Source organism: Gallus gallus, chromosome 31 (assembly GCF_016699485.2).
Source record: "Gallus gallus isolate bGalGal1 chromosome 31, bGalGal1.mat.broiler.GRCg7b, whole genome shotgun sequence".
Classification (NCBI taxonomy): domain Eukaryota; kingdom Metazoa; phylum Chordata; class Aves; order Galliformes; family Phasianidae; genus Gallus; species Gallus gallus.
Window position 1 is genome coordinate 1,342,921 of NC_052562.1, and position 23,025 is coordinate 1,365,945.

A 23,025-nucleotide genomic window follows, 5' to 3' on the forward strand; every position below is an offset into this window, starting at 1 on the left:
CGGGGTGGGCGGGGCCACGCGGTTGAGCCGATTAAAAGACCTGCAAGGGGAGGATTGACAGGGCGTGAGTCCAATCCTCTTTTTCCATGCTCTCCGCCCCTCGGCTACGAAGGCCAGCCGTGGTTTGGAAACCGAGAGGGTGGGCAGGAATGCTGTTGACCAATCAGAAATCGGACCGCCTCAGGGAAGGCGGGGACTTGAAGATAGACGTGGAGTTTCGCCAATCAACATCCAACTTCCTCGGAAAGGCGGGATAGAGGCTCTGATTGACAGCTTCCCGAGCCAATCAGCTTTGCAAGTACCTCAGCCTCCTCTCAGCGCTCCGGAGTCACTCCGATTCGATAGCGGTGGGAGGTGAAGGGGGGGCGAGGGGGCGGGTGAGGTTCCCGGGGTCGATCTGCGAGGTGGGGGAGGTCTGGGGCTGGGGTAGGGGTAGGGTTTCGGTGGTGGCCTGGGGCTGGGTGTGAGTGTGGGTCCAGGCCTGGGGCAGGGCCTGAGTGTGGGGTTGGGGCCTAAGGGTGGGATTAGGGCCTAAGTGTGGGGTTGGGGCCTGTGCTTGGGCTGGGGCATGGAGCAGCCCTGGCCTTGCTCAAGGAATTGCCCAGGAGTTGTATGTAGGCCTGGCCTGAGGCTCTGGGCTGCTGGTGGGCAACTCCAGGGCCTCTGGTGTCCCCCCAAAGCCCCCACCCTAACACATTCCACCTCTCCTGTGCTCCCTTCCACCTCACCACCTCATTTTCCCCACTTCTCAGGAGCATCCAACCCCTGAGAAGAAAGTCTGACAGCATCCAAAGCAGCTTCCAGCTTCCCCAAGTGTTCACCGCGGCGTGGTGGTGAGGTGAGTAAAGGCACCTTGAAAAGCATTTAATCTCGCTGGCTGAACGCCACAGGGAGGCTTGGTGGCAGGGTTTTAGAAGTGGCTCTGGGGTGAGGATGGGCTATGCTGGAGCAAATGGGGCTGAATTAGAGTTCCCCCCCCCTCCCCATGAAGGTAAGCGTTCCTAATCTCACACAAAAGAACCCAAATGTGGGCCCGTTTAACAGCCTGTTTTGGGGGGAGCCCCAAAACTGAGGTGAATCTGGGCCCATCCTGACACAAAATGAGGTCTCGATCCCTCGTTCCCAGTGTTCTCCCGCTCCCCAGTTCCTAGTTGAAGAGGGGGGTCACCTCCATTACCAATTTAGCGGCTCTGTGGCTCTCACCCATTCCCACTTTTTGGGTGAGAGGGTGGCTCCCCTTCCATATCACACCATGGGGACCTAATGGAGCCTCTCAAGTGTCCCCAGGGCGTGTGTCACTTGTGGATGTCCTGCTCTGCACCACTGGGGTGTGTCACTTGTGGATGTCCTGCTCTGCACCACTGGGGTTGTGGCAGCCAGCACAGTGAGTGACTGGGAGCACTGGGAGGGGGAAGTGGAGGTGCTGGGAAGTCACCAGGTGGCGTCAGAGAGCACCGGGAGAGGAACTGGGAACACTAGAAGGGAACTGGGAGTGTGACCGGAGGGGGACTGGGAGTACTGGGTAACAGTGATGTCTCTGCAGGCACCATGTTTGTTGCCAAAGGCGCCTGGACATTGGTGGCCCCAGGACAACTTCCTACTCACATCCCTCCTGGTGAGCACCTGTCACCTCTGTCTCTCCCTTGTGTGCCCCTGATCCCTCTGTGTCACCCCCGTGTCCTCTCAAGTCCCTTGTGTGTTCCAGTGTATCTTTACAGTTCCAGTTATCTTTACAGCCTAACGTTTCCCTCTGTCACTTCATGGCCCCACCATGTGTGCCCCCACATCCCTGCCTGTCCTCTCTGTGTCCGCAGGCCCCTCTATGACACTCAAACCCCCATGCTGTCGGGCCCCTCTGCATCCACCTATCCACATACTCACATCACACCATGTCTCCCCATCACTTGACATGTCCCCGTGTCACTTTGCACGTCCCCCCTGTCCCTTTCTGACTCTCCAGCCTCCTTGCCATGCTACCTTGTCCCTCCACACCCCCACATCATACAGCACGTCCCCTCTGCATCCCTATGCCCCCCACACTGTGCTTTGTGTCCGTGGTGCTTCCCTACGTAGCTGTGTGCTCCTTACATCACTGTGTATCCCATCAGCCTGCGTGTCTGCGTGCCACCCCACATCACCCCCAATGCCCCCTATTTCCCTCCGTGTCACGCAGCACGTCATCCCACATCCACATGTCACTCCAGATGCCCCCCGTCTCCCTCTGTGTATCCCCTGTGTCACTCTGCATGTCCCTCAAGGTGTCCCTGTGTCACTCTGCGTGTCCCCTATGTCATTCCACGTGTCCCCATGACACTCTGCGTGTCCCACTGTCCTCTCACGTCACTCCATGTGTCCCCATGTCACACCAGCTGCCCCTCCTTTCACTCCATGCCTCCTCCATGACACTCTGCCTATCCCACTGCCCTCTCATGTCACTCAGGTGTCCCCATGTCACATCAGATGCCCCTCCTCCATGACACTCTGCATATCCCACTGCCCTCTTATGTCACTCAGGTGTCCCCATGTCACACCAGCTGCCCCTCCTTTCACTCTCTGCCTCCTCCGTGACACTCTGTGTCCCCCACTGTCCTCTCACATCACTCAGGTGTCCCCATGTCACATCAGAAGCCCCTCCTCCATGACACTTCATGTCCCACTGTCCTCTCATATCACTCAAGTGTCCCCATGTCACACCAGATGCCCCTCCTCCATGACACTCTGCCTATCCCACTGTCCTCTCACATCACTCCAAGTGTCCCCATGTCACACCAGCTGCCCCTCTTTTCATTCTGTGCCTCTTCCATGACACTCTGTGTCCCCCACTGTCCTCTCACATCACTCCAAGTGTCCCCATGTCACACCAGCTGCCCCTCCTTTCACTCTCTGCCTCCTCCGTGACACTCTGTGTCCCCCACTGTCCTCTCACATCACTCCAAGTGTCCCCATGTCACACCAGCTGCCCCTCCTTTCACTCCATGCCTCCTCCATGACACTGCATGTCCCTCTACCTCCCCATGTCGCTCCGAATGTCCTCCACTTCACACTTCATGCCCCCGCGTGCCCCCCACATCCCCGCACCCCATCCCTCCTCATCTTTTCCCTCTCCCCACAGCCCCAGGACCGTCCCCGGAGCCATCCCCCCCCCCCACCCACGACCCCCTCAGCCACCAGCGCAGCGTCTCATCTTCCCCACCTCCTCCCGGTCCACACCGCTGCTCCGACTGCGGCAAAACCTTCGGCGCTCGCTCCCGCCTGGCCGTGCACCGCCGCGTGCACACGGGCGAGCGGCCCTTCGCCTGCCCCCACTGCGGCAAACGCTTCAGCCAGAGCTCGGCGCTGGGTTTGCACCGCCGCCTTCACACCGGCGAGCGGCCTCACGTCTGCGGGGACTGCGGCAAAGCCTTCGCCATCGCCTCCCACCTGGCCGTGCACCGCCGCGTGCACACGGGCGAGCGGCCCTTCGCCTGCTCCCACTGCGGCAAACGCTTCAGCCAGAGCTCGGCGCTGGCGCTGCACCGCCGCGGCCACACCGGGGAGAGGCCTCACGCCTGCGGGGACTGCGGCAAAGCCTTCGCCGTCGCCTCTCACCTGGCCGCCCACCGCCGCATTCACACCGGGGAGAAGCCGTATCCGTGCCCGCGCTGCGGTAAGTGCTTCCGGCAGCGCTCCGGCCTCGTCACGCACCAACGGGGACACAAGTAGGCTTGGGGACGTGGGACGGCTGCTTGCTGTCGCCGGAGCTGCCTCCAGGGATGCCAGGATCTCCGAAATGCGGACGTTGTGGATCCCCCATAGCTCCGTCCGTTCTGTGGGCATCAGGGAAGCGCTGCTCGGGGCAGCAGTAGCCTTGAGGACGTCGGAATGGGCTTCAGACGTCACCCGAGCTGCCTGCGGGAGCCCCAGCATCTCCAAAATAAGGACATCAGGAATCCCTTTACCTCTGCCCGTCACCATGGGGACATCGGGGAGCCACGCCTGCGCTCTGGTCACGCACACACAGGGACACACAGAGCCAATGGGGACACCGGAAGGGGATCTCTGTGTCACCAGATCTGCCTCAAGAAACTGCCTATTGCCACGGGGACGTCAGGGAGCTGCCACCAGCGCTCTGCTCACGTATCCATGGGGAACGATGGACCTGGAGACACCCCACATCCAGCTCTGGACACCCCAATGCAGGTCCAGACCCCCCAACCTCCCTCCAGACATCCCAGTTTCGCCCTGTATCCCCCTACAGCCTCTGGGACCCCATCCCCTTATCTCTGCTCCTCCTGGGGTGACATCACATCCTGGGTAGGGAGGCAGCAGCACCTTTAAATGGGGCAAAAACTTAAAGAAAGGGGGAAATTGCCTTTATCAGCACCCCGTGCCACATTCCCTTAAAGTATATATGACGGACGGGTGTCCCCTGCAGAGCTCTGCCCCGGGGGGGAGGGGGGCGGGCAACGTGGGAATAAAGGGAGACAACAGCTGGTGCTGCTGTGAGGAGCCGGGGCGGAGAGAGTTAATACCATCGAGTCTCGGTCCGCCGAGCGGGGCGGAGCGGCCCCCGGTGGGGCACGAGTGCTTCCGGGGGCGCGGGTCGAGGGCGGTGGAGGCGGTGCGGCTGCGGAGGCGAGGCGGAGCGGTGGGGGGAGGGCGTCCCCACCTTCCCAGGGCCCCGCCGGGTACAGAGAGCCCCGACCCCCTCCTGTTGTCACCATGCGTTTACCCTCTCTACGTTTGTTGTCCTCTCAAGGACCCACCGCCCCCCAGCTCTGCGCCCCCCCAGAATCCCATCCGTGCCCATTTCCTCCCCTACATGTAGCAGACGGTGTCCCCCTGTTCTGAGGCCACGTCTTCCCGCAGGCCATGGAGCAGCCGGATGAGCCGCTTACAGAGTGGGACGGGGATGGGGACACAGCGCCCGGCGACCGCCAAGGTGAGTCCTGGGACGTCTTGGGTCGGTGGGGGCATGGAGGGCTGGGAGACCTGTGGTGGGCACAGCCAGGAGAGGGTTGAGGACACGCGGGGGTGGAGAGCCACAGCGTTTCTGACTGTTCCCTGCTCTGTCTCTGCTACGGAGGGAGGTGTGGCACCTTTGCAGTCCAACCCCAAACCCAAACCTGCTGCATTTGGAGCAGGTTTTTCACAGCCTCATCCTGGGGAGGTTTTGAGGATCTCCTCGAGTGGAGACCCACCACCTGCCAGGTTCTGTCTTTGGCTCTATCCCACCTGAGGGAGTTTTGAGGGCCTCAGGGGGAACAAGGTCCAGCACCATGCAGTGTGGGTCCAACATCCACCACTGTAGTCCATCTGGGTCATGTTCCTGCTGGTTGTGTCTGTATAAGAGTTGGGTGTCTCTAAGGACAAAGACCCACCACGTCCCCAGGCTTGTCCTTGATGGCACAGGTGGCCCTCATTGTTCCAGCTCCAAACCAATTCCAACACCAACCAGAGCAGTTCCACGTGGTCCGTGTTCCTCATGGCTCCTCCCAGTGAACTTTGAGGACCTTCAAGAGTGGAGACACACCACATCCCCGGTCCATTCCACCATAGCAGCAGGGAACGGGAGCTTTGCAGAGTCCCTGCACTGAACCCAAATCAGGTCCAGCCCCAAACTTTAAACGGATCCAGCCCCAGTCAACACATCCCATTTAGGCCATTACCCCTCATGGCCACCTCCAGATGAGAGACAATTCTGAGAGGGCACCACATGGCTTGATTGGTAGTTGGGTTGGTCAGAAGGGTAATTAGTCAGTCCAGAGAGTGTAATTAAGGACCCCCATGGTGACACCCATCTCTGTCCCACCACAGGCACCATGGAGACCCCTGAGGTGGACAGCCTGAAGACATCCCCACTGCCTCCACCATCCCTGGAGGTGGACTGGGCCTGGGAGCTGTCCCCCACATCCCCTCCGAGCGCTCGGAAGCCCTACAAGTGCACGGAGTGCGGCAAGGCTTTTGGGCAGAGCTCGCACCTGATGCGGCACCTGGGCACCCACACGGGCGAGAAGCCCTACAAGTGCGGTGCCTGCGCCAAGAGCTTCACCCAGAACTCCAACCTGCTCCAGCACCAGCGCACCCACACTGGAGAGAAACCCTACCAGTGCAGCGCCTGCGGCAAACGCTTCGGCTGGAGCTCCAACCTCAGCCAGCACCGCCGCCTGCACAGCGGCCAGAAGCCCTTCCAATGCGCCCAGTGTGACAAACGCTTCAGCGAGAGCTCCCGCCTGGTGGAGCACCAGCGTACCCACACCGGTGAGAAGCCCTACCTCTGCCCCGACTGCCCCAAAACCTTCAGCCGCAGTTCCCACCTCGTCCGACACCGCCGCCTCCACGCTGCTGAGCGGGGACCCAGCCCAGGCCTGGCCGTGCGGCAGGGCCTCTGAGGGTCTCCCTGGGGTGATGGGAGGAGGCGATGATTCATCTCTGGAATGTGGTTTGCCCTCTTGGTGCCCGTCGTCAACAGAAAGATTCGTGGAAAATCCGTGGCGTGAGCTACAGCTGCTGCAGCCCTTCAGTGGTGGCCCCTAGGAGCAGGGTTTGGCCCTGTGGGCGTTTGTCATCATGACAGAGATTTCAGGGAGATCTGTGATGTGGTCGGGGGGTCTTATAGCTCCTCCGTGGTGGCTGCAGGGATGTGGGCAGGCCCTGCTGGCACCATTCATCAACACAAAGACTTGGGGAGGACCTGTGATGTGGCCAGTGGCTTCTGTGGCACGTCTGCAGTGGCCCTGGGGACATGTGTGACTCCAGTCAACATCTGTTGTTGTGGGGAGCCCATATAGGCAAACAGCCACAGGACTGTGGACAGAATTGGCCACAAAGACTTCACGATGTGGTCAGCGGCTACACAGCCCTTCTGTGGTGGCCATGGGATGTGGACAGGCCCTTTTGGTGGCCATCCTCAATACAAACACTTGGGAAGGGCCAATGGAAACATGAGTTGGCCCTGCTGGTGCCCCCATTGGCTCTTGCAGAAGCCACGTGGGCCACCGGAGGTGACATTGGGGCTAAGCATAGACACAGAGACTTGGGGAGGACCCGTGATATGGCTCATGGCTACTGCAGCCCTTCTGTGGTGGCCATATGCCTGTGACTCAGCCCTGCTGACACCCACCATCTGCTGGGTGAGAGCCTCATGGGCAGACAGTGGGGTAGGAGGGATTTTTAAGGAAAACAGTTGCATTAATGGCACAAAATGAGTCCTTAAAACCTGCGTGTTGTTTTTCACCACCCGCCAGCACCCCAGAGCACATTTAACCACCCCCACCGCCGCGGTTCAGAGGTAAAAGGAAACCCCATTATTGAGAAACACATCCTGGGTGGGTAGGGACGAGTGGGATGGACCTCCTCTCTCTCCATCTGTCCATCCAGGGCATCAAATCCACAACAGGGGTCAAAGTCCTCCAGGTTTCACCCCGCGGTGCTCAAAGAGCCAGTCTGGGGGTGGCGACAACCCTCTGGGGCACCCTTAGGCCATGTGAGCGTGACTGACACCCACGCCCTTGGTGTCTGGTGGAGGTGGTCCTGGCGGCGGTCCTGGCGGTGGCACAGGGTGGGTGGCAGCAGCGTGCCGCTCGAGGAGGGTGCGGTGGGAGAAGCCTTTGGTGCAGAGGCGGCACTGGAAGCGCTCGGCGCGGTGGGTGCGCATGTGGACGTTGAGGGAGCTCTTCTGGGTGAAGCGTTTGCAGCAGACGCTGCACTGGAAGGCGCGGACGCCCGTGTGGGTCACCATGTGCTTCAGCAGGTAGTCACGGAGCGAGAAGGAGCGCCAGCAGATGGAACACTGATGGGGCTTCTCGCCTGTGGAGAGACAGACGGGTCATTGTGGAGCACCACAGATCAGTTATGGGTCAATGTGGAGCACCATGGATCAGTATGGGTCAACGTGAGGCACCACGGATCAGTTACAGGCCAATGTGGAGCAGCACAGGTCAACGTGATCGACATGGAGCTATATAGGTTGACAGCAGGTCATTGTGGGCCTACACAGGTCAACGTGATCAACATGGAGCCACGTAGGTTGACAGCAGGTCATTGTGGGCCTACACAGGTCAACGTGATCAACATGGAGCTACGTAGGTTGACAGCAGGTTGTTGTGGGCCAACTCAGGTCAACGTGAGTCATGTGGGCCAACATGGGTCAAAAGAGAGTGGTGATGTCAGTATGGATCCACAGAGGTGGCGTGTCTCAGATCAGCACGCATCAAAACAGACCAGCGCAGGTCAACATAGATCAACATGCATCATCACACGTCTCTGTGGGTCGACTCAAAGCAAATCAGCACACGTCAACATAGATTAACATGGGTCAACGTGGTCTGAGACAGCTCAACCCTGATTCAGTATGGGACAACCCAGAGACAAGAGGGTCAACGCAGATCAGCGGGTTGCAGTAACACAGCTCAGCGTGGGTCAACGCGTTCCAGCATGGCTTAGCACAGGTCAGCATGACTCGAGCAACTGAGCAATGTGGGTCAACACGGATCTCCCCACGTGCATCAGCGTGGAGTGATGCACAGAGTACAGAAGTCAACACGCCACCATGATGAATGTGGATCAACGTGAGGGATCGATGGATCGGTAGTGACACAGGTAAACACAGGTTGATGCAGATCACCTCAGCACATCAACACGGAGTGACGTGGGTCGACCCACATCAGCGTGGGTCAACACAGAGCGACGTGGGCACGTATCCCAAACCTCCCCGCTGCCTCCATGTCTCCTCCTCACCCTCCTCCTCCTGTGTCACCATCCCAGCATCACTGCCCCCATTCCCTCATCGTACCAACCCGGCTGCCCCATGTCTTTGTCCCACCAACACCCTCACCCAATCCACGTCTTCATCTCCACATGTCCCCCTGCCCTCACCGTCCCCCATCAGAAGGACCCCTGCCAGGACCTGCTCTGTCCCTACACCCCCCAAGGAGCCACGTGGACCCTGCGTCCCCACCGTGTCCCCTTACCAGAGTGGATGAACATGTGCTTGGTGTAGTTCTTGCGGGAGCTGAAGGTCTTCTGGCAATGGCCACACTGGTAGGACGGCTCAGGGCGACGCGACGGGCTGGCCCGTGGCACCTTGGGGACCAGGGGGACTCCACCAGCCGTCCCCCCCTCCACAAACCCCTCCTCGTAGAGGGGCGGCACGGGGGGGGTGAACCCCAGGCTGCTCCCCCCCAGCGCCACCTCTGTCCCAAAAGCTGGACCCCTCCCCGATGCCTCCAGGCTGCACTCAGGTCTCACTTTGCCCCCGTCATCGCCCGTCCAAGGCGGCAGGAAGGCATCAGAGAAGACGTCGGGAGCACCAAAGAACGGCGGCTCTTCGGCAGGGAATGGCACCGGGGGCGCTGAGCCTTCCTCGTTGCCTCCCCCCACCACCTCCTCCTCCTCCTCCTCCTCCTTGACCGGCAGCTGGAGCCGCAGCGGCTGCCTCTGCTTGCGGCTGTGACAGCTGGACGTCCCGAAGCAGCCTTCGTGCTCTGGCGGCGGCATCAGGAGCTCACGGAGCTTATGGTGAGCATCAGCAGGCACCGGCGGCGCGGGCGGCGGGCGGGCGGGCGGCAGCACCTTGGGGCTGCGGCTCTGCGAGATGATCTGCGTGCACTCGTCGATGACCGTCTTGATCTGCAGGATGGAGGCGGCGGTGAGGATCTGCAGAGCCTCGGACTGGGCCACCACCAGGCACCCGCTGTACATGAACTCCACCAGCTGTCTCACGGCCCCGCTGGGGACCACGGGCGGCACCTCGATGGCCGAGTGCCCCAGGAGCAGTTTGTCGTGGAAGAAGGGGCTGCCGGCCGCCAGGACGCAGCGGTGGGCGCGCAGGGTGGCCTCGCGGATGCGCACCGTCACGTCGCAGAAGTGGCCGCCCAGGCGCTGCCCGTTGAGGGTCTCCAGCAGTGAGCGGCTGAAGTTCTGCAGGTGGATGTAATGCACGGCCTCCGCCATGGCAGCGGGGACAGCGCGGGGCCGTTGCTGAGGGCTGGAGGTACCTGGAGAGAGGAGCGATGAGGGGCTGAGTGAGGGCCGGGTGAGGGGGTACCTGTGGGAAGAGCTGGGGGGAATGAGGACACCTCGTATGGGGCGTCGCCAGGGGTGGGGAGGGGTCGCTGAGGACCTCTGCAGGGCGCGGGGACGCCACGTGGGGGTGTCGCCACGGCCTGGGGGCGCCACGGAGGACCCCCGCGGGGCACCGTACCGCCTCAGGGGATGTCAGACCGGGCCCTGCGGGCACCTCGCGTGACGTCAGCAGGCGTTGGTGACGTCATTGGAGCCGGGGACACCCCCACCCCAGGGGCCGGGGATGCCCGCAGAGGGAGGGGTCTCCACTCACCTCACGCCCGCGGCAGCCGCCGCCGCCGCCGCCCCCCACGCCCCGAAGCGGTGCCGCCGCTGCTTCCGGTCGCCGCGCCCTGCGTCACTTCCGGACAGAAGGGGGCCTGGGCGGAAGTGAGCGAGGAGCATAGAGACGGGGGAGCGGGCACGGTCCTCCCGCCGCCTCCGCACCATAGAGACGGGCTGGTGGGGGGGGGGGGGGGGGGGGGGGGGGGGGGGGGGAGCGGGGAGTGGGGGAGGGGAGGGTGACGACGACTCCCATAGAGACCCCACAGAGCCCCATAGGTACCTTCGCAGGGACTCCAAAGACCCTATAGACCCCCATGGGGACCCTGTGGTGCCTCAGTCCCCTGTGGAGACCCGTGAGGGCCGCCGTTGGGCTGCAGGTCCCTACAGACCCCTGTGAGGACCCTGCAGAGCCCCCTGTAGGCTCCCATAGGGCTTGCATGGTGACCGTCTGGATCCCCTGTGTGGCCTGGGCCCCTCACTGACCGCTGCCTGCACTGTAGATTCCCATGGGGATCCACACAGGCTTGGGTTCCCCTATGGAACCCCATAGGGAGAACCTGGTCCTCCTATAGGCCTGCATAGGGGCCTTCCCCCCAGCAGAATCCCCCCTCTAGGGCCTGACTTCCCTATGGACCTCCCTAGGGCCGAGATGGCTCACGGATCCCCATAGGGATCCCCACAGGTCCCGGACGCTCTGTGTTGACCTGTGTTGATCCTCATTGACCCGTGTTGGTGCCGAACCATTTCGACCCATGTTTGTTAACCCACCATCCAGACACATCGGTCCCTATTCGATCTGTGTTACGGTTGATCCCTACTGCTCTGCTTTCACCAGCGTTGCTCTTTATTAACCCATGCTAACCTGTGATAACCCACGTAGGTCCATGTTGACCTACATCCACCAGTGCTGGCCCATGCTGATGCCTGCAGTTGATCTCTGTTGATCTTCTTTCACCACTGTGGCTCTTTATGGACCCTTATCAATCTACGTTGGCCCGTGTTGACCCCCGTCACTCTGCTGCTCCATTTGCCCCGTGTTGACTACTGCCAATCCGTGCTGGCCCACGTCGACCCATGTTGATCCCCCGTTGACCCACGATGACCTGTGTTGCTCTTTACTGACCCATATTGATCTGTGTTGAGCCATGTTGATCCGTGCTGACCTATGTCAACCCCCTTTTCACCCATACTGACCCAAATGACCAAAGAGGTACCCCATGGGGATGCCTTGTTCCTCCACGAAGATGCGTGGGTGCTCCAAGGGGATTCTTGAGTGCTCCAAGGAGGTGTCTGGGGAGCCCTTGGGTGATGCTAGGGTGCCCCAGAAACACGCTGGGTGATCCGAGGAGATGCTTATGTACCCATGGAGATGCTTGGTTCCACGAAGAGATTCTTGGGTGCTCCAGGGCGGTTCTCAGGTGCCCTTGGCGATCTTTCTGTCCCTGTTCTATGCTTGGGTGCCCACTTCTATGCTTGGATGCCCCAGAAAGATGCTTTGGGTGCTCCAGGGAGGTGCCCGCATCCCTGGGGCGAGGGCTGGCCCTGATGCCACCCGGGGTAGAACAGACGTCCCTGTCCACCTGTGTCCCCTGGGGGGTGGGCGGGCACTGGGTAGAGCCTGGGGGGGGACCAAGGGGAGGTGGGAGGTTCCTTGTGTCCTCCTATGCTCGCGGCGTGGGTGGCACCGGCAGTGCCACACTTGGCGCTGCTGCGGGGACGTGACAGAGTGAGGAGATATCAGGGTGGTATCTGTCAACCCCCCCCCCTCACCCCTAAGGACTCCTATGGGGGGGGGGCAGGGTGCTATTATTGTAGTGTCTCCCCAGATTCCGTATTGTTGAACCCCCACCAGTTTGGGTCATGATGGATGAGGGACCGCTCAAGCTGGCACAGGTGAGTGGGGACTGGGATGGGGGGGGGGGAGGGGGCAAAGAAGGGATCTGGGGACTCCCCCACCCATACCCAGATGACCCAGGCATTGAGGGGAGGGGCTGGGGACTGAGATAGGCTCAAATGCGGGGGGACCTCCGTGACTGGAGGGGGAGATTAACACAAAAATTTGGGGGAGCTCCCTCCCAGAGCACCCAGAGCACCCACGGTGGGGGGATGTAGGGATATGGGGGGGCCCCACCCAGCAGGGTGGACCCCAGGTCCAGGGGGGGACAGTTGTCTGGTAGGGGGGGGGGAGGGGATTTATGGACCCCTTCTGACAAGGGACCCAGATATTTTTTCGGGGGGGGACGAGGTCTGAGAAAGGGTGAATGAGGTTGTGGGGGGGGTCACCCATGTATGGGGTGGGGGCCCTTCATGTCCTGGATTGGGGGTGCAGGGATTTAGAAGACCCCTCCAGAATCCAAAACAAGGCAGAGAAGCAGCGATGCGGGGACCCACAGCACCCGTAGGGACCCCCCTTCCCACCTCTTCCCTTAGCAGGGCCCCAGACATCCCAACCCCCCTCCCTCCCCCGGCCCCATTGGCCTCCAGCCAGGCCCAGGGCTGGAATTGGGACACGGGGGGGGGGGGGACAGGGACGGGGGGAGACAGGGCCACTGCTGTCCCTGAGCCAATGCTCCTCTCCTTCCACCGTGGGAAAGCACCAAAGGGTGGGGAGTGGGGCAGGGAGACACCCCCCCCCCCCAACACCCCCCCAGTTGACCCCATGCCCCCTCCAGGCCAAGCGCCGGCGGGACCTGGAGGCGGAGCTTCGTGACCTCAGCAACCAGGTGGGCGGGGCCTGGCGGGAAGGGGGCGGGGCCACCGAGGTGTCACTCAGCGCCACGCCCCGCCCCCCACGTCCTAGGGCTGGTTGGGGGAGGGGCCACGGAGCTGTCACTCAAACCGTGTGCCCGCCCCCCGCAGGTGGCGGCGCTGGGGCGGAGCCTGGCGCACGAAAGGGGGCGGAGCCTGGCAGAGGGCGGGGCCTTGAGGGCCCTCGAGATCGCGGTGGGCGGAGCCAAAGCTCGAGTGGGCGGAGCCTTCCGAGCCCGGGATCGAGCGTGGGAGCGGCTGCGGCAGCAGCAGGTGGGCGGGGTCAGCGCTGGGGGCGTGGCCCGGCGGCGGGGCGTGGCCTGCGAGGAGGGGGCGTGGCCTAACGCAGCTCCGCCCACACAGGAGGCGGGGCGCGGGTTGTGGGCGGAGCTGGAGGCGGCGCGAGCGGCCCGGGAAGGGGCGGAGCTCCGGGCTCAGGAGGCGGAGTCTCAGTGCCGGGAGAAGGAGGCAGAGCTGCAGCGCCTGCGGCAGGTGGGCGTGGCCACGGGGGTGCGGGGGGCGTGGCTACGCGAGAGTGGGCGTGGCTACGCGAGAGTGGGCGTGGCTACGCGAGAGTGGGCGTGGCTACCTAACCGGCGGCCGCGGCCTATTGGCTGGGGGAGGGGCGGGGCTGAGCGGCCGAGGGGGCGGGGCTAAACGGAAGGGGGCGGGGCTTTGCGGGGTGGGCGTGTCCATCGCGGCCCCGCCCGCAGGCAGTGGCAGCAGCCCAGCGTGCCCGGCGGCGGGCGGAGCAGGAGCGGGATGACGTCACCGCCCACGTGCCCCGCCCACCCTCACCCACGTGAGTGCCCCCATCTCCCCTTTGGACCCCCCCCCACCCCACACCCCCCACACACAGCCCTACAAAGGCTGCCCTCTGTGGGGCGCCCCCGCCTTACGGCCCCTATATTGCGCCCCTCATCCCCCTATACACCCCCTGTGCCACATCCCCTATAGACTCCATATCATATCCCCTATACTCCTCACGGCACACCCACCATATCCCCATAGCTTTGCCCCTATACCCCCCACGCCCCGTCCCCTATAGCCCCCATCGTGTGCCCTCTGTATTCCCCACAGCCCGTCTCCTATAGGCCCTACTGCCTGTCCCCTGTGCCATACCCCCTATATCCCCCATAACTCACCCCCAAGCCACCTATCCCCTATATACCCCCCCCCAGTGCTCCATGCCCCTTTCCAACCCTATAGATGCAGGGGGGACCCTATATCCCCTATATACCCCCCCCAATACTCCATGCCCCCACCGACCCTATAGCCCCTATAGATGCAGGGGGGACCTATCCCCTATATACCCCCCCCAATACTCCATGCCCCCACCGACCCTACAGCCCCTATAGATGCAGGGGGGACCCTATATCCCCTATATACCCCCCCCAATGCTCTGTGCCCCTTTCCAACCCTATAGATGCAGGGAGGACCTATCCCCTATATACCCCCCTCCCAATGCTCCGTGCCCCCTACTGACCCCACAGCCCCTATGGATGCAGGGAGGACCTATCCCCTATATACCCCCCCCAATGCTCTGTGCCCCCTGCCAACCCTATAGATACAGGGGGACCTATCTCCTATATACCCCCCCTCCCAATGCTCTGTGCCCTCTACCGACCCTACAGCCCCTATAGATGCAGGGGGGACCCTATATCCCCTATATACCCCCCCCAATACTCCATGCTCCCACCGACCCTATAGCCCCTATAGATGCAGGGGGAACCTATCCCCTATATACCCCCCCCCCAGTGCTCCATGCCCCTTTCCAACCCTATAGATGCAGGGAGGACCCTATATCCCCTATATACCCCCCCCAGTACTCCATGCCCCCATCAACCCTATAGCCCCTATAGATGCAGGGGGAACCTATCCCCTATATACCCCCCCCAGTGCCATGCCCCCTGCCAACCCTATAGATACAGGGGGACCTATCCCCTATATACCCCCCCAGTGCTCCATGCCCCCACCGACCCTATAGCCCCTATAGATGCAGGGGGGACCTATCCCCTATATACCCCCCCCAATGCTCCATGCCCCCACCGACCCTATAGCCCCTATGGATGCAGGGGGGACCCTATATCCCCTATATACCCCCCCTCCCAATGCTCCGTGCCCCCTACTGACCCTATAGCCCCTATGGATGCAGGGGGGACCCTATATCCCCTATATACCCCCCCAATACTCCATGCCCCCTGCCGACCCTATAGATACAGGGGGCCCTATCCCCTATATACCCCCCCCCCCCAGTACTCCATGCCCCCATCAACCCTATAGCCCCTATAGATGCAGGGGGGACCTATCCCCTATATACCCCCCCAATACTCCCTGCCCCCATCAACCCTATAGATGCAGGGGGGACCTATCCCCTATATACCCCCCTCCCAATGCTCCGTGCCCCCTACTGACCCCACAGCCCCTATAGATGCTGGGGGGACCCTATATCCCCTATATACCCCCCCAATACTCCATGCCCCCTGCCGACCTTATAGATACAGGGGGCCCTATCCCCTATATACGCCCCCCCCAGTACTCCATGCCCCCATCAACCCTATAGCCCCTATAGATGCAGGGGGACCTATCCCCTATATACCCCCCCAGTGCTCCATGCCCCTTTCCAACCCTATAGATGCAGGGGGGACCCTATATCCCCTATATACCCCCCCAATGCTCTATGCCCCCATCAACCCTATAGCCCCTATAGATGCAGGGGGGACCTATCCCCTATATACCCCCCTCCCAATGCTCCGTGCCCCCCACCGACCCTATAGCCCCTATAGATGCAGGGGGGACCCTATATCCCCTATATACCCCCCCAATACTCCATGCCCCCTGCCGACCCTATAGATACAGGGGGCCCTATCCCCTATATACCCCCCCCCCAGTACTCCATGCCCCCATCAACCCTATAGCCCCTATAGATGCAGGGGGACCTATCCCCTATATACCCCCCCAGTGCTCCATGCCCCTTTCCAACCCTATAGATGCAGGGGGGACCCTATATCCCCTATATACCCCCCCCAATACTCCATGCCCCCTGCCAACCCTATAGATACAGGGGGCCCTATCCCCTATATACCCCTCCCAATACTCCATGCCCCCATCAACCCTATAGCCCCTATAGATGCAGGGGGGACCTATCCCCTATATACCCCCCTCCCAATGCTCCGTGCCCCCCACCGACCCTATAGCCCCTATAGATGCAGGGGGGACCCTATATCCCCTATATACCCCCCCAATACTCCATGCCCCCTGCCGACCCTATAGATACAGGGGGCCCTATCCCCTATATACCCCCCCCCCCAGTACTCCATGCCCCCATCAACCCTATAGCCCCTATAGATGCAGGGGGACCTATCCCCTATATACCCCCCCAGTGCTCCATGCCCCTTTCCAACCCTATAGATGCAGGGGGGACCCTATATCCCCTATATACCCCCCCCAATACTCCCTGCCCCCTACTGACCCTACAGCCCCTATGGATGCAGGGGGGACCTATCCCCTATATACCTCCCCCCAACACTCCGTGACCCCTACTGACCCCACAGCCCCTATAGATGCAGGGGGGACCCTATATCCCCTATATACCCCCCCAATACTCCATGCCCCCTGCCGACCCTATAGATACAGGGGGACCTATCCCCTATATACCCCTCCCAATACTCCATGCCCCCATCAACCCTATAGCCCCTATAGATGCAGGGGGGACCTATATACCCCCCTCCCAATGCTCCGTGCCCCCCACCGACCCTATAGCCCCTATGGATGCAGGGGGGACCCTATATCCCCTATATACCCCCCCTCCTAATGCTCCGTGCCCCCTACTGACCCTATAGCCCCTATAGATGCAGGGGGGACCTATCCCCTATATACCCCCCTCCCAATGCTCCGTGCCCCCCACCGACCCTACAGCCCCTATAGATGCAGGGGGGACCACGACCCTGCGGGGCTGCAGGCGGCGCTGTTGGAACTGCGGGCGCACAACAGGGAGCTGCGGCAGCGCCTGCAGCAACGGCACGAGGAGGTGGGGGCCTATAGGGCACCTATGGGGTACCTGTGGGGCACTTATGGGGTTACCCGTCGTGAGTGTCGCTCTGTGAGTGTCCGTAGGGGTAGCTATGGGGGGTAGGTATGGGGCACGGGCACGCCTATGGGAGGACCCATAGGGGTAACTGCGGGGGGCGCACAGGGGTTCATATAGGGGTATCCATAGGGGGTGTGTAGGGGGCTGTGGGGTCTATAGGTGTGTTTATGGGGGTAAGTGTGGGAGGAGGCTGTGTGGGGTAGCTATGGGAGTATTTATGGGGGGCAGCTATAGGGGGGGGGTGTGGGGGTATCTGTGGGGGCGCGCATGGGGGGGCGTATGGGCATACCTATGGGAGGGTCTATAGGGGTAACAATGGGGGTATCTATGGGGTACGTATAGGGAATGTATGGGCATATCTGTGGGAGTATCTGTAGGGGTATCTATGGGGGTATCTATGGGGTACGTATGGGGGACACATAGGGGTACATATAGGGGTATCTAAGTGGGATGTATAGGGGTACTTATGGGGGTATCTATAGGGGTAACATTGGGGGTATCTATGGGGTACATATGGGGGACACGTGGGGGTCCATATAGGGGTATCTAAGGGGGATGTATAAGGGTACCTATGGGGGTATCTATAGGGGTGTCAATGGGGGTATCTATGGGGTACATATGGGGAATGTATGGGCATACCTATGGGAGTATCTATAGGGGTAACAATGGGAGTATCTATGGGGTACGTATAGGGGTATCTAAGCGGGATGTATAGGGGTACCTATGGGGGTATCTATAGGGGTAACAATGGGGGTATCTATGGGGTACATATGGGCATACCTATGGGAGTATCTATAGGGGTATCTATGGGGGACACGTGGGGGTCCATATAGGGGTATCTAAGTGGGATGTATAGGGTCCCCAGCGCTGACCCCATTGTCTCAGGCCCAGGAGCTGCAGCGGGCGCTGATGGGCGCCCAGGCGAGGAGCAGAGCAGCGGCGGAGGGACGGGCAGAGCTGGAAAGGGAGCAGAGGGGTCTGCAGGGGAGGCTGAGGGACCCCGGGGTGACCCCACACCCGGCCGAGGCCGCCCTGACCGCCCGCTGCCTCCACCTGCAGGAGCTGCTGCAGCGCGAGGCGGGGTGAGACGTCCTATGGGGTCCCCGTTGGCGCACCCGGGTTGGGCTGGGGAGGTCCAAAGGTGTTGAGCCAAGGAGGTCCTGGGGGGTCCCAGGGTGGTCCATGGCCCCCCACTGTGGGCTTGGGTGGTCCCAGGGTGGCCCCAAGGGTCCCAAGGTGGGCTTGGGCGGTCTTAGGGTGGTCCATGGCCCCCCAGCGTGGGCTTGGGTGGTCCCAATGTTGTCCAAGTTGCTTCCAGGATGTCCCAAGGTGGGCTTGGGTGGTCCCAGGGTGACCCAAGATGGCCCCAGGGTGGGCCGAAGTGGGCTTGGGTGGTCTTAGGGTGGTCCATGACCCCCCAGTGTGGGCTTAGATGGCCCCAGTGTTGTCCAAGCTGCTTCCAGGATGTCCCAAGGTGGGCTTGGGTGGTCCCAGGGTGGCCTCAAGGGTCCCAAGGTGGGCTTGGGTGGTCCTAGGGTGACCCAAGATGGCCCTAAGTTGGTCCAAAGTGGGCTTGGGTGGTCTCAGGGTGGCCAAGGTGCTCCAGTATGGGCTTGGGTGGTCCTAGGGTGGTCCATGGCCCCCCAGTGTGAGCTTAGACGGCCCCAACGTTGTCCAAGCTGCTTCCAGGACGTCCCAAAGGTGGTCCCAAAGGTGGTCCCGGGGTGACCCAAGATGGTCCCAAGGTGGCCAAGGGTGGTCCCAGAAGGTCCTGCGGTGTCCCAAGGGAGTGTGGGGTGGCCACAGGGTGGTGGTCTCAAGGTGGCCCCAAAGGTCCCAAGGTGGGCTTGGGCGGTCCCAGGGTGACCCAAGATGGCCCCAGGGTGGACTGATGTGGGCTTGGGTGGTCCCAGGGTGGCCCCAAGGGTCCCAAGGTGGGCTTGGGTGGTCTTAGGGTGGTCCATGGCCCCCCAGTGTGAGCTTAGACGGCCCCAACGTTGTCCAAGCTGCTTCCAGGATGTCCCAAGGTGGTCCCAAGGTGGCCTCAAGGGTCCCAAGGTGGGCTTGGGCGGTCCCGGGGTGACCCAAGATGGCCCCAAGGTGGCCTGAGGTGGGCTTGGGTGGTCCCAAGGTGGCCAAGGTGGTCCCAGGGTGGGCTTGGGTGGTCTTAGGGTGGTCCATGGTTCCCCAGTGTGGGCTTCGATGGCCCCAGCGTTGTCCAAGCTGCTTCCAGGACGTCCCAAAGGTGGTCCCAAAGGTGGTCCCGGGGTGACCCAAGATGGCCCCAAGGTGGCCAAGGGTGGTCCCAGAAGGTCCCGCGGTGTCCCAAGGGAGTGTGGGGTGGCCACGGGGTGGTGGTCCCAAGGTGGCCTCAAGGGTCCCAAGGTGGGCTTGGGCGGTCCCGGGGTGACCCAAGATGGCCCCAGGGTGGACTGAGGTGGGCTTGGGTGGTCCCAGGGTGGCCCCAAGGGTCCCAAGGTGGGCTTGGGTGGTCTTAGGGTGGTCCATGGCCCCCCAGTGTGGGCTTTGATGGCCCCAGTGTTGTCCAAGCTGCTTCCAGGATGTCCCAAGGTGGGCTTGGGTGGTCCCGGGGTGACCCAAGATGGCCCCAGGGTGGGCTGAGGTGGGCTTGGGTGGTCCCAGGGTGGTCCCGGGGTGGTCTGTGTGCTGCTGGACGTCACGGGGCCCCCCCGTGGGCGCTGCAGGGCGCGGGCGGCGCTGTCGCGGGCATCGCGGGCTGCGGGACGGCGGCTGCGGGTGCTGCTGGGGGAGGTGGAGGAGCAGCGGCTGCGCGGGGAGCGCTACCGCCTGCAGGTGGGTGACGTCACGGCGGCGACGTCACGCGCGGGGGGCGTGACGTCACCGGGGCGGCACCGCGGGCGCCTCCCCTTCCCCCACAGCCCACCCCATACCCCCACACCCCATATCCCAACATGTCCCCATATCTCAACATATCCCCATGTTCTACCCCATGGCTTCACACCCCATGTCCCCACATGTCCCCCTGTTCTCCCACCCCATATCCCCACACCCCATGCCCCTACATGACCCCATGTCCTCATACCCCATATCCCTGTGTCTGACACCCCATATTCCCACATGTCCCCATGTCCCACCCCATACCCCCACACCCCATGCCCATATATGACCCCATGCCCATATGTGACCCCATATCCCACCCCACGTCCCCATGTCCCAACCCCATATCCCCGTGTCCAACACCCCATGTCCCCACACATCCCCATGTCCCACTCCATGTCCTCACACCCCACATCCCACCCCATATCCCCACACCCCATGCCCCAACATGTCCCCATATCTCAACATATCCCCATGTTCTACCCCATAACTTCACACCCCATGCCCCTACATGACCCCATGTCCCACATGTCCCCATGTCCCAACCCCATATCCCTGTGTCCAACACTGCATGTCCCCACACGTCCCCATGTCCCACACCCCACATCTCCATGTCCCTATGTCCCAACCCCATGTCATCACACCCCACATCCCACCCCATACCCCCACACCCCATGTCCCCACATGTCCCTATGTCCCAACCCCATATCCCTGTGTCCAACACCCCATGTCCCCACACGTCCCCATGTCCCAACCCCATGTCCTCACACCCCATGTCCCACCCCATTCCCCCACACCCCATGCCCATATATGACCCCATATCCCACCCCACGTCCCCATGTCCCAACCCCATATCCCTGTGTCCAACACCCCATGTCCCCAGAGGTCCCCATGTCCCACCCCATACCCCTACACCCCATGCCCCTACATGACCCCATGTCCCCATGTCCTCATACCCCATATCCCTGTGTCCAACACCCCATATCCCCACATGTCCCCATGTTCTCCCACCCCATACCCCTACACTCCATGCCCCTACATGACCCCATGTCCCCATGTCCCACCCCATGTCCCCACACCCCACATCCCACCCCACACCCCCACAGGCCGAGGCCGCCGAGGCAGCCGTGCGTTCCGTACGGGATCAGCTGTCGGCGGTGGCGGCGGGGGCGGTTCGTGCCCAGGCTGAGGGTCAGCGCCTGCGCCGGGCGCTGGAGGACATCGGGGACGGCACCGCCGCCACCGTTTGCCACGTGGCCGCCCTGCGGGTCCGCCTCAGGTGGGACCTTACAGTGCCCTACGGAACCCCATAGCCCCCCTGTAGCGCCCCTTGGCCCCCATAGCACCCTACAGCCACCCCAACAGGCCCTATAGCCCCTCATAGCCCCTATAGCACTTTATAGCTCCCTATAGCCCCTTATAGCCCCTGTATAGCACCCTACAGCCACCCCAACAGGCCCTATAGCCCCTCATAGCCCCTATAGCCCCCCTGTAGGGCCCCGTGGCCCCTATAGCACCCTACAGCCGCCCCGACAGGCCCTATAGCCCCTCATCGTCCCTATAGCACTTTATAGCTCCCTGTAGCCCCTCATCGCCCCTATAGCACCTTATAGCCCCCCACAGCATCTTATAGCCCCCCATAGCCCCCCACAGCCTCTCATAGCCCCTATAGCACTTTATAGCTCCCTATAGCCCCTTATAGCCCCTGTATAGCACCCTACAGCCACCCCAACAGGCCCTATAGCCCCTATAGCACCTTATAGCCCCCCACAGCCCCTCATAGCCCCTATAGCACTTTATAGTCCCCCACAGCCCCTGTAGCCCCTTATAGCCCCTGTAGCACCCTACAGCCACCCCAACAGGCCCTATAGCCACTCATAGCCCCTATAGCACCTTATAACCCCCCACAGCCCCTATAGCCCCGTATAGCCTGGGTACCACCCTACAGCTGCCTCAACAGGCCCTATAGCCCCTATAGCACCTTATAGCCCCCCACAGCACCTTATAGCCCCCCATAGCTCCCCACAGCCCCTCATAGCCCCTATAGCATCTTATAGCTCCCCACAGCCCCTATAGCCCCTATAGCACCTTATATCCCCTGTATAGCACCCTACAGCCACCCCAACAGGCCCTGTAGCACCCCATAGCCCCCCACAGCCCCTATAGCACCTTATAGTCCCCCACAGCCCCTATAGCTCCTCATAGCCCCTATAGCACTTTATAGCTCCCTATAGCCCCTTGTAGCCCCTGTATAGCACCCTACAGCCACCCCAACAGGCCCTATAGCACCCCATAGCCCCCCACAACCCCTATAGCCCGTTATAGCCCCTACAGCACCCAATGGCCCCTATAGCACCCCATAGCCCCATACAGCCTCTATAGCACCCCATAACCCCCCACAGCCCTTATAACTCCTCATAGCCCCTATAGGACCTTAAAACTTCCCACAACCCCCGTAGCACCCCATAGCCCCCCACAGCCCCTATAGCCTCCATACCCCCTATAGCCTCTATACCCCCCTATAGCACCTTTATAGCTCCTCACAGCCCCTATAGCACCCCATGGCACCCTATAGCCCCCTATAACACCCCTTATAACCCCCGTAACACCCTCCGGTCCCATAGAACACCCCCTATAGCCCCATCAGGATCCCGGGCAGGCTGTATGGGGCCGGGTGTCTATAGGGCAGCTTATGGGGCGGTGGGGGCTCTCTGTGCCCTCCTGACCCCCCCCTCTCCCGCCCCACAGGTGTGACCCACTGACGCTGTCCCGCACGGTGCGCCGGATGCTGCGTGGGGACGATGGGGACAGTGACAGCGACAGCGACAGCCCGGGGGGGCGCAGCAGTGGGGCTGAGGAGCAGCCCTGAAAGGGAACCCCCCGGGGGGACGGCTTCAATGGGGGGCTTAAAGGGGGCGTGGCCTTTCAAAGGGGGCGTGGCTTTAAAGGGGCGTGGTTTGGGGGCGTGGCTTAAGAATTGGCTTTAAAGGGGGCGTAGT

General features: G+C 61.8%; 4 protein-coding genes across 13 annotated transcripts; 3 read left to right on the forward strand and 1 right to left on the reverse strand.

Annotated features, from left to right (window-relative positions):
* The first annotated feature begins 300 nt into the window (after nt 1-300).
* On the forward strand, nt 301-3,702 carry LOC121106463 (zinc finger protein 239-like). Of its 3 annotated transcripts, none has more exons than XM_040654475.2 (4): nt 301-404; nt 753-838; nt 1,544-1,615; nt 3,113-3,702. In XM_040654475.2, the coding sequence occupies exons 3-4, from the start codon at nt 1,549-1,551 to the stop codon at nt 3,700-3,702; spliced, it is 657 nt and encodes a 218-aa protein (XP_040510409.1). In that variant the 5' UTR covers nt 301-404; nt 753-838; nt 1,544-1,548. The 3 variants fall into 3 exon arrangements, with proteins under 3 accessions (XP_040510409.1, XP_040510408.1, XP_040510410.1); XM_040654474.2 differs by having other exon boundaries at nt 301-354; XM_040654476.2 differs by having other exon boundaries at nt 301-347.
* ZNF71 (zinc finger protein 71) lies at nt 3,180-7,197 on the forward strand. 2 transcript variants are annotated; one of them, XM_025145925.3, is made up of 3 exons: nt 3,180-4,179; nt 4,849-4,921; nt 5,797-7,197. In XM_025145925.3, exons 1-3 carry the CDS (start codon nt 3,862-3,864, stop codon nt 6,369-6,371), a joined length of 966 nt encoding a protein of 321 aa, XP_025001693.2. In that variant the 5' UTR covers nt 3,180-3,861; the 3' UTR covers nt 6,372-7,197. The 2 variants fall into 2 exon arrangements, with proteins under 2 accessions (XP_025001693.2, XP_046760837.1); XM_046904881.1 differs by lacking the exon at nt 3,180-4,179 and adding an exon at nt 4,566-4,667.
* ZBTB45 (zinc finger and BTB domain containing 45) lies at nt 7,185-10,414 on the reverse strand. The gene is made up of 3 exons (XM_025145909.3): nt 10,319-10,414; nt 8,952-9,977; nt 7,185-7,788 (listed from the first exon to the last, which is right to left on the reverse strand). Exons 2-3 carry the CDS (start codon nt 9,931-9,933, stop codon nt 7,457-7,459), a joined length of 1,314 nt encoding a protein of 437 aa, XP_025001677.2. The 5' UTR covers nt 9,934-9,977; nt 10,319-10,414; the 3' UTR covers nt 7,185-7,456.
* On the forward strand, nt 9,772-22,985 carry LOC107049647 (translation initiation factor IF-2-like). 7 transcript variants are annotated; one of them, XM_025145915.3, is made up of 11 exons: nt 9,772-9,973; nt 12,156-12,222; nt 13,002-13,052; nt 13,189-13,350; nt 13,441-13,569; nt 13,791-13,879; nt 17,005-17,107; nt 18,053-18,249; nt 19,873-19,981; nt 21,133-21,305; nt 22,775-22,984. In XM_025145915.3, the coding sequence occupies exons 2-11, from the start codon at nt 12,190-12,192 to the stop codon at nt 22,893-22,895; spliced, it is 1,167 nt and encodes a 388-aa protein (XP_025001683.2). In that variant the 5' UTR covers nt 9,772-9,973; nt 12,156-12,189; the 3' UTR covers nt 22,896-22,984. The 7 variants fall into 7 exon arrangements, with proteins under 7 accessions (XP_025001683.2, XP_025001681.2, XP_025001684.2 ...); XM_025145913.3 differs by having other exon boundaries at nt 12,129-12,222; nt 22,775-22,983; XM_025145916.3 differs by lacking the exon at nt 13,189-13,350 and having other exon boundaries at nt 22,775-22,985.
* Nucleotides 22,986-23,025: the final 40 nt, after the last annotated feature.

Bases quoted from the DNA above. Each gene is read 5' to 3' on its own strand.
- LOC121106463 (XM_040654475.2), top strand. From the start codon at position 1,549: ATGTTTGTTGCCAAAGGCGCCTGGACATTGGTGGCCCCAGGACAACTT. The intron at 1,616-3,112 runs GTGAGCACCTGT...CTCTCCCCACAG, and splicing joins TCCTACTCACATCCCTCCTG to CCCCAGGACCGTCCCCGGAG.
- ZNF71 (XM_025145925.3), top strand. From the start codon at position 3,862: ATGGGCTTCAGACGTCACCCGAGCTGCCTGCGGGAGCCCCAGCATCTC. The intron at 4,180-4,848 runs GTCCAGACCCCC...GTCTTCCCGCAG, and splicing joins CTCTGGACACCCCAATGCAG to GCCATGGAGCAGCCGGATGA. The intron at 4,922-5,796 runs GTGAGTCCTGGG...GTCCCACCACAG, and splicing joins AGCGCCCGGCGACCGCCAAG to GCACCATGGAGACCCCTGAG.
- ZBTB45 (XM_025145909.3), bottom strand. From the start codon at position 9,933: ATGGCGGAGGCCGTGCATTACATCCACCTGCAGAACTTCAGCCGCTCA. The intron at 7,789-8,951 runs GTAAGGGGACAC...GTCTCTCCACAG, and splicing joins GCACATGTTCATCCACTCTG to GCGAGAAGCCCCATCAGTGT.
- LOC107049647 (XM_025145915.3), top strand. From the start codon at position 12,190: ATGATGGATGAGGGACCGCTCAAGCTGGCACAG. The intron at 13,880-17,004 runs GTGAGTGCCCCC...CAGCCCCTATAG, and splicing joins CCCCGCCCACCCTCACCCAC to ATGCAGGGGGGACCACGACC. The intron at 17,108-18,052 runs GTGGGGGCCTAT...CCATTGTCTCAG, and splicing joins TGCAGCAACGGCACGAGGAG to GCCCAGGAGCTGCAGCGGGC.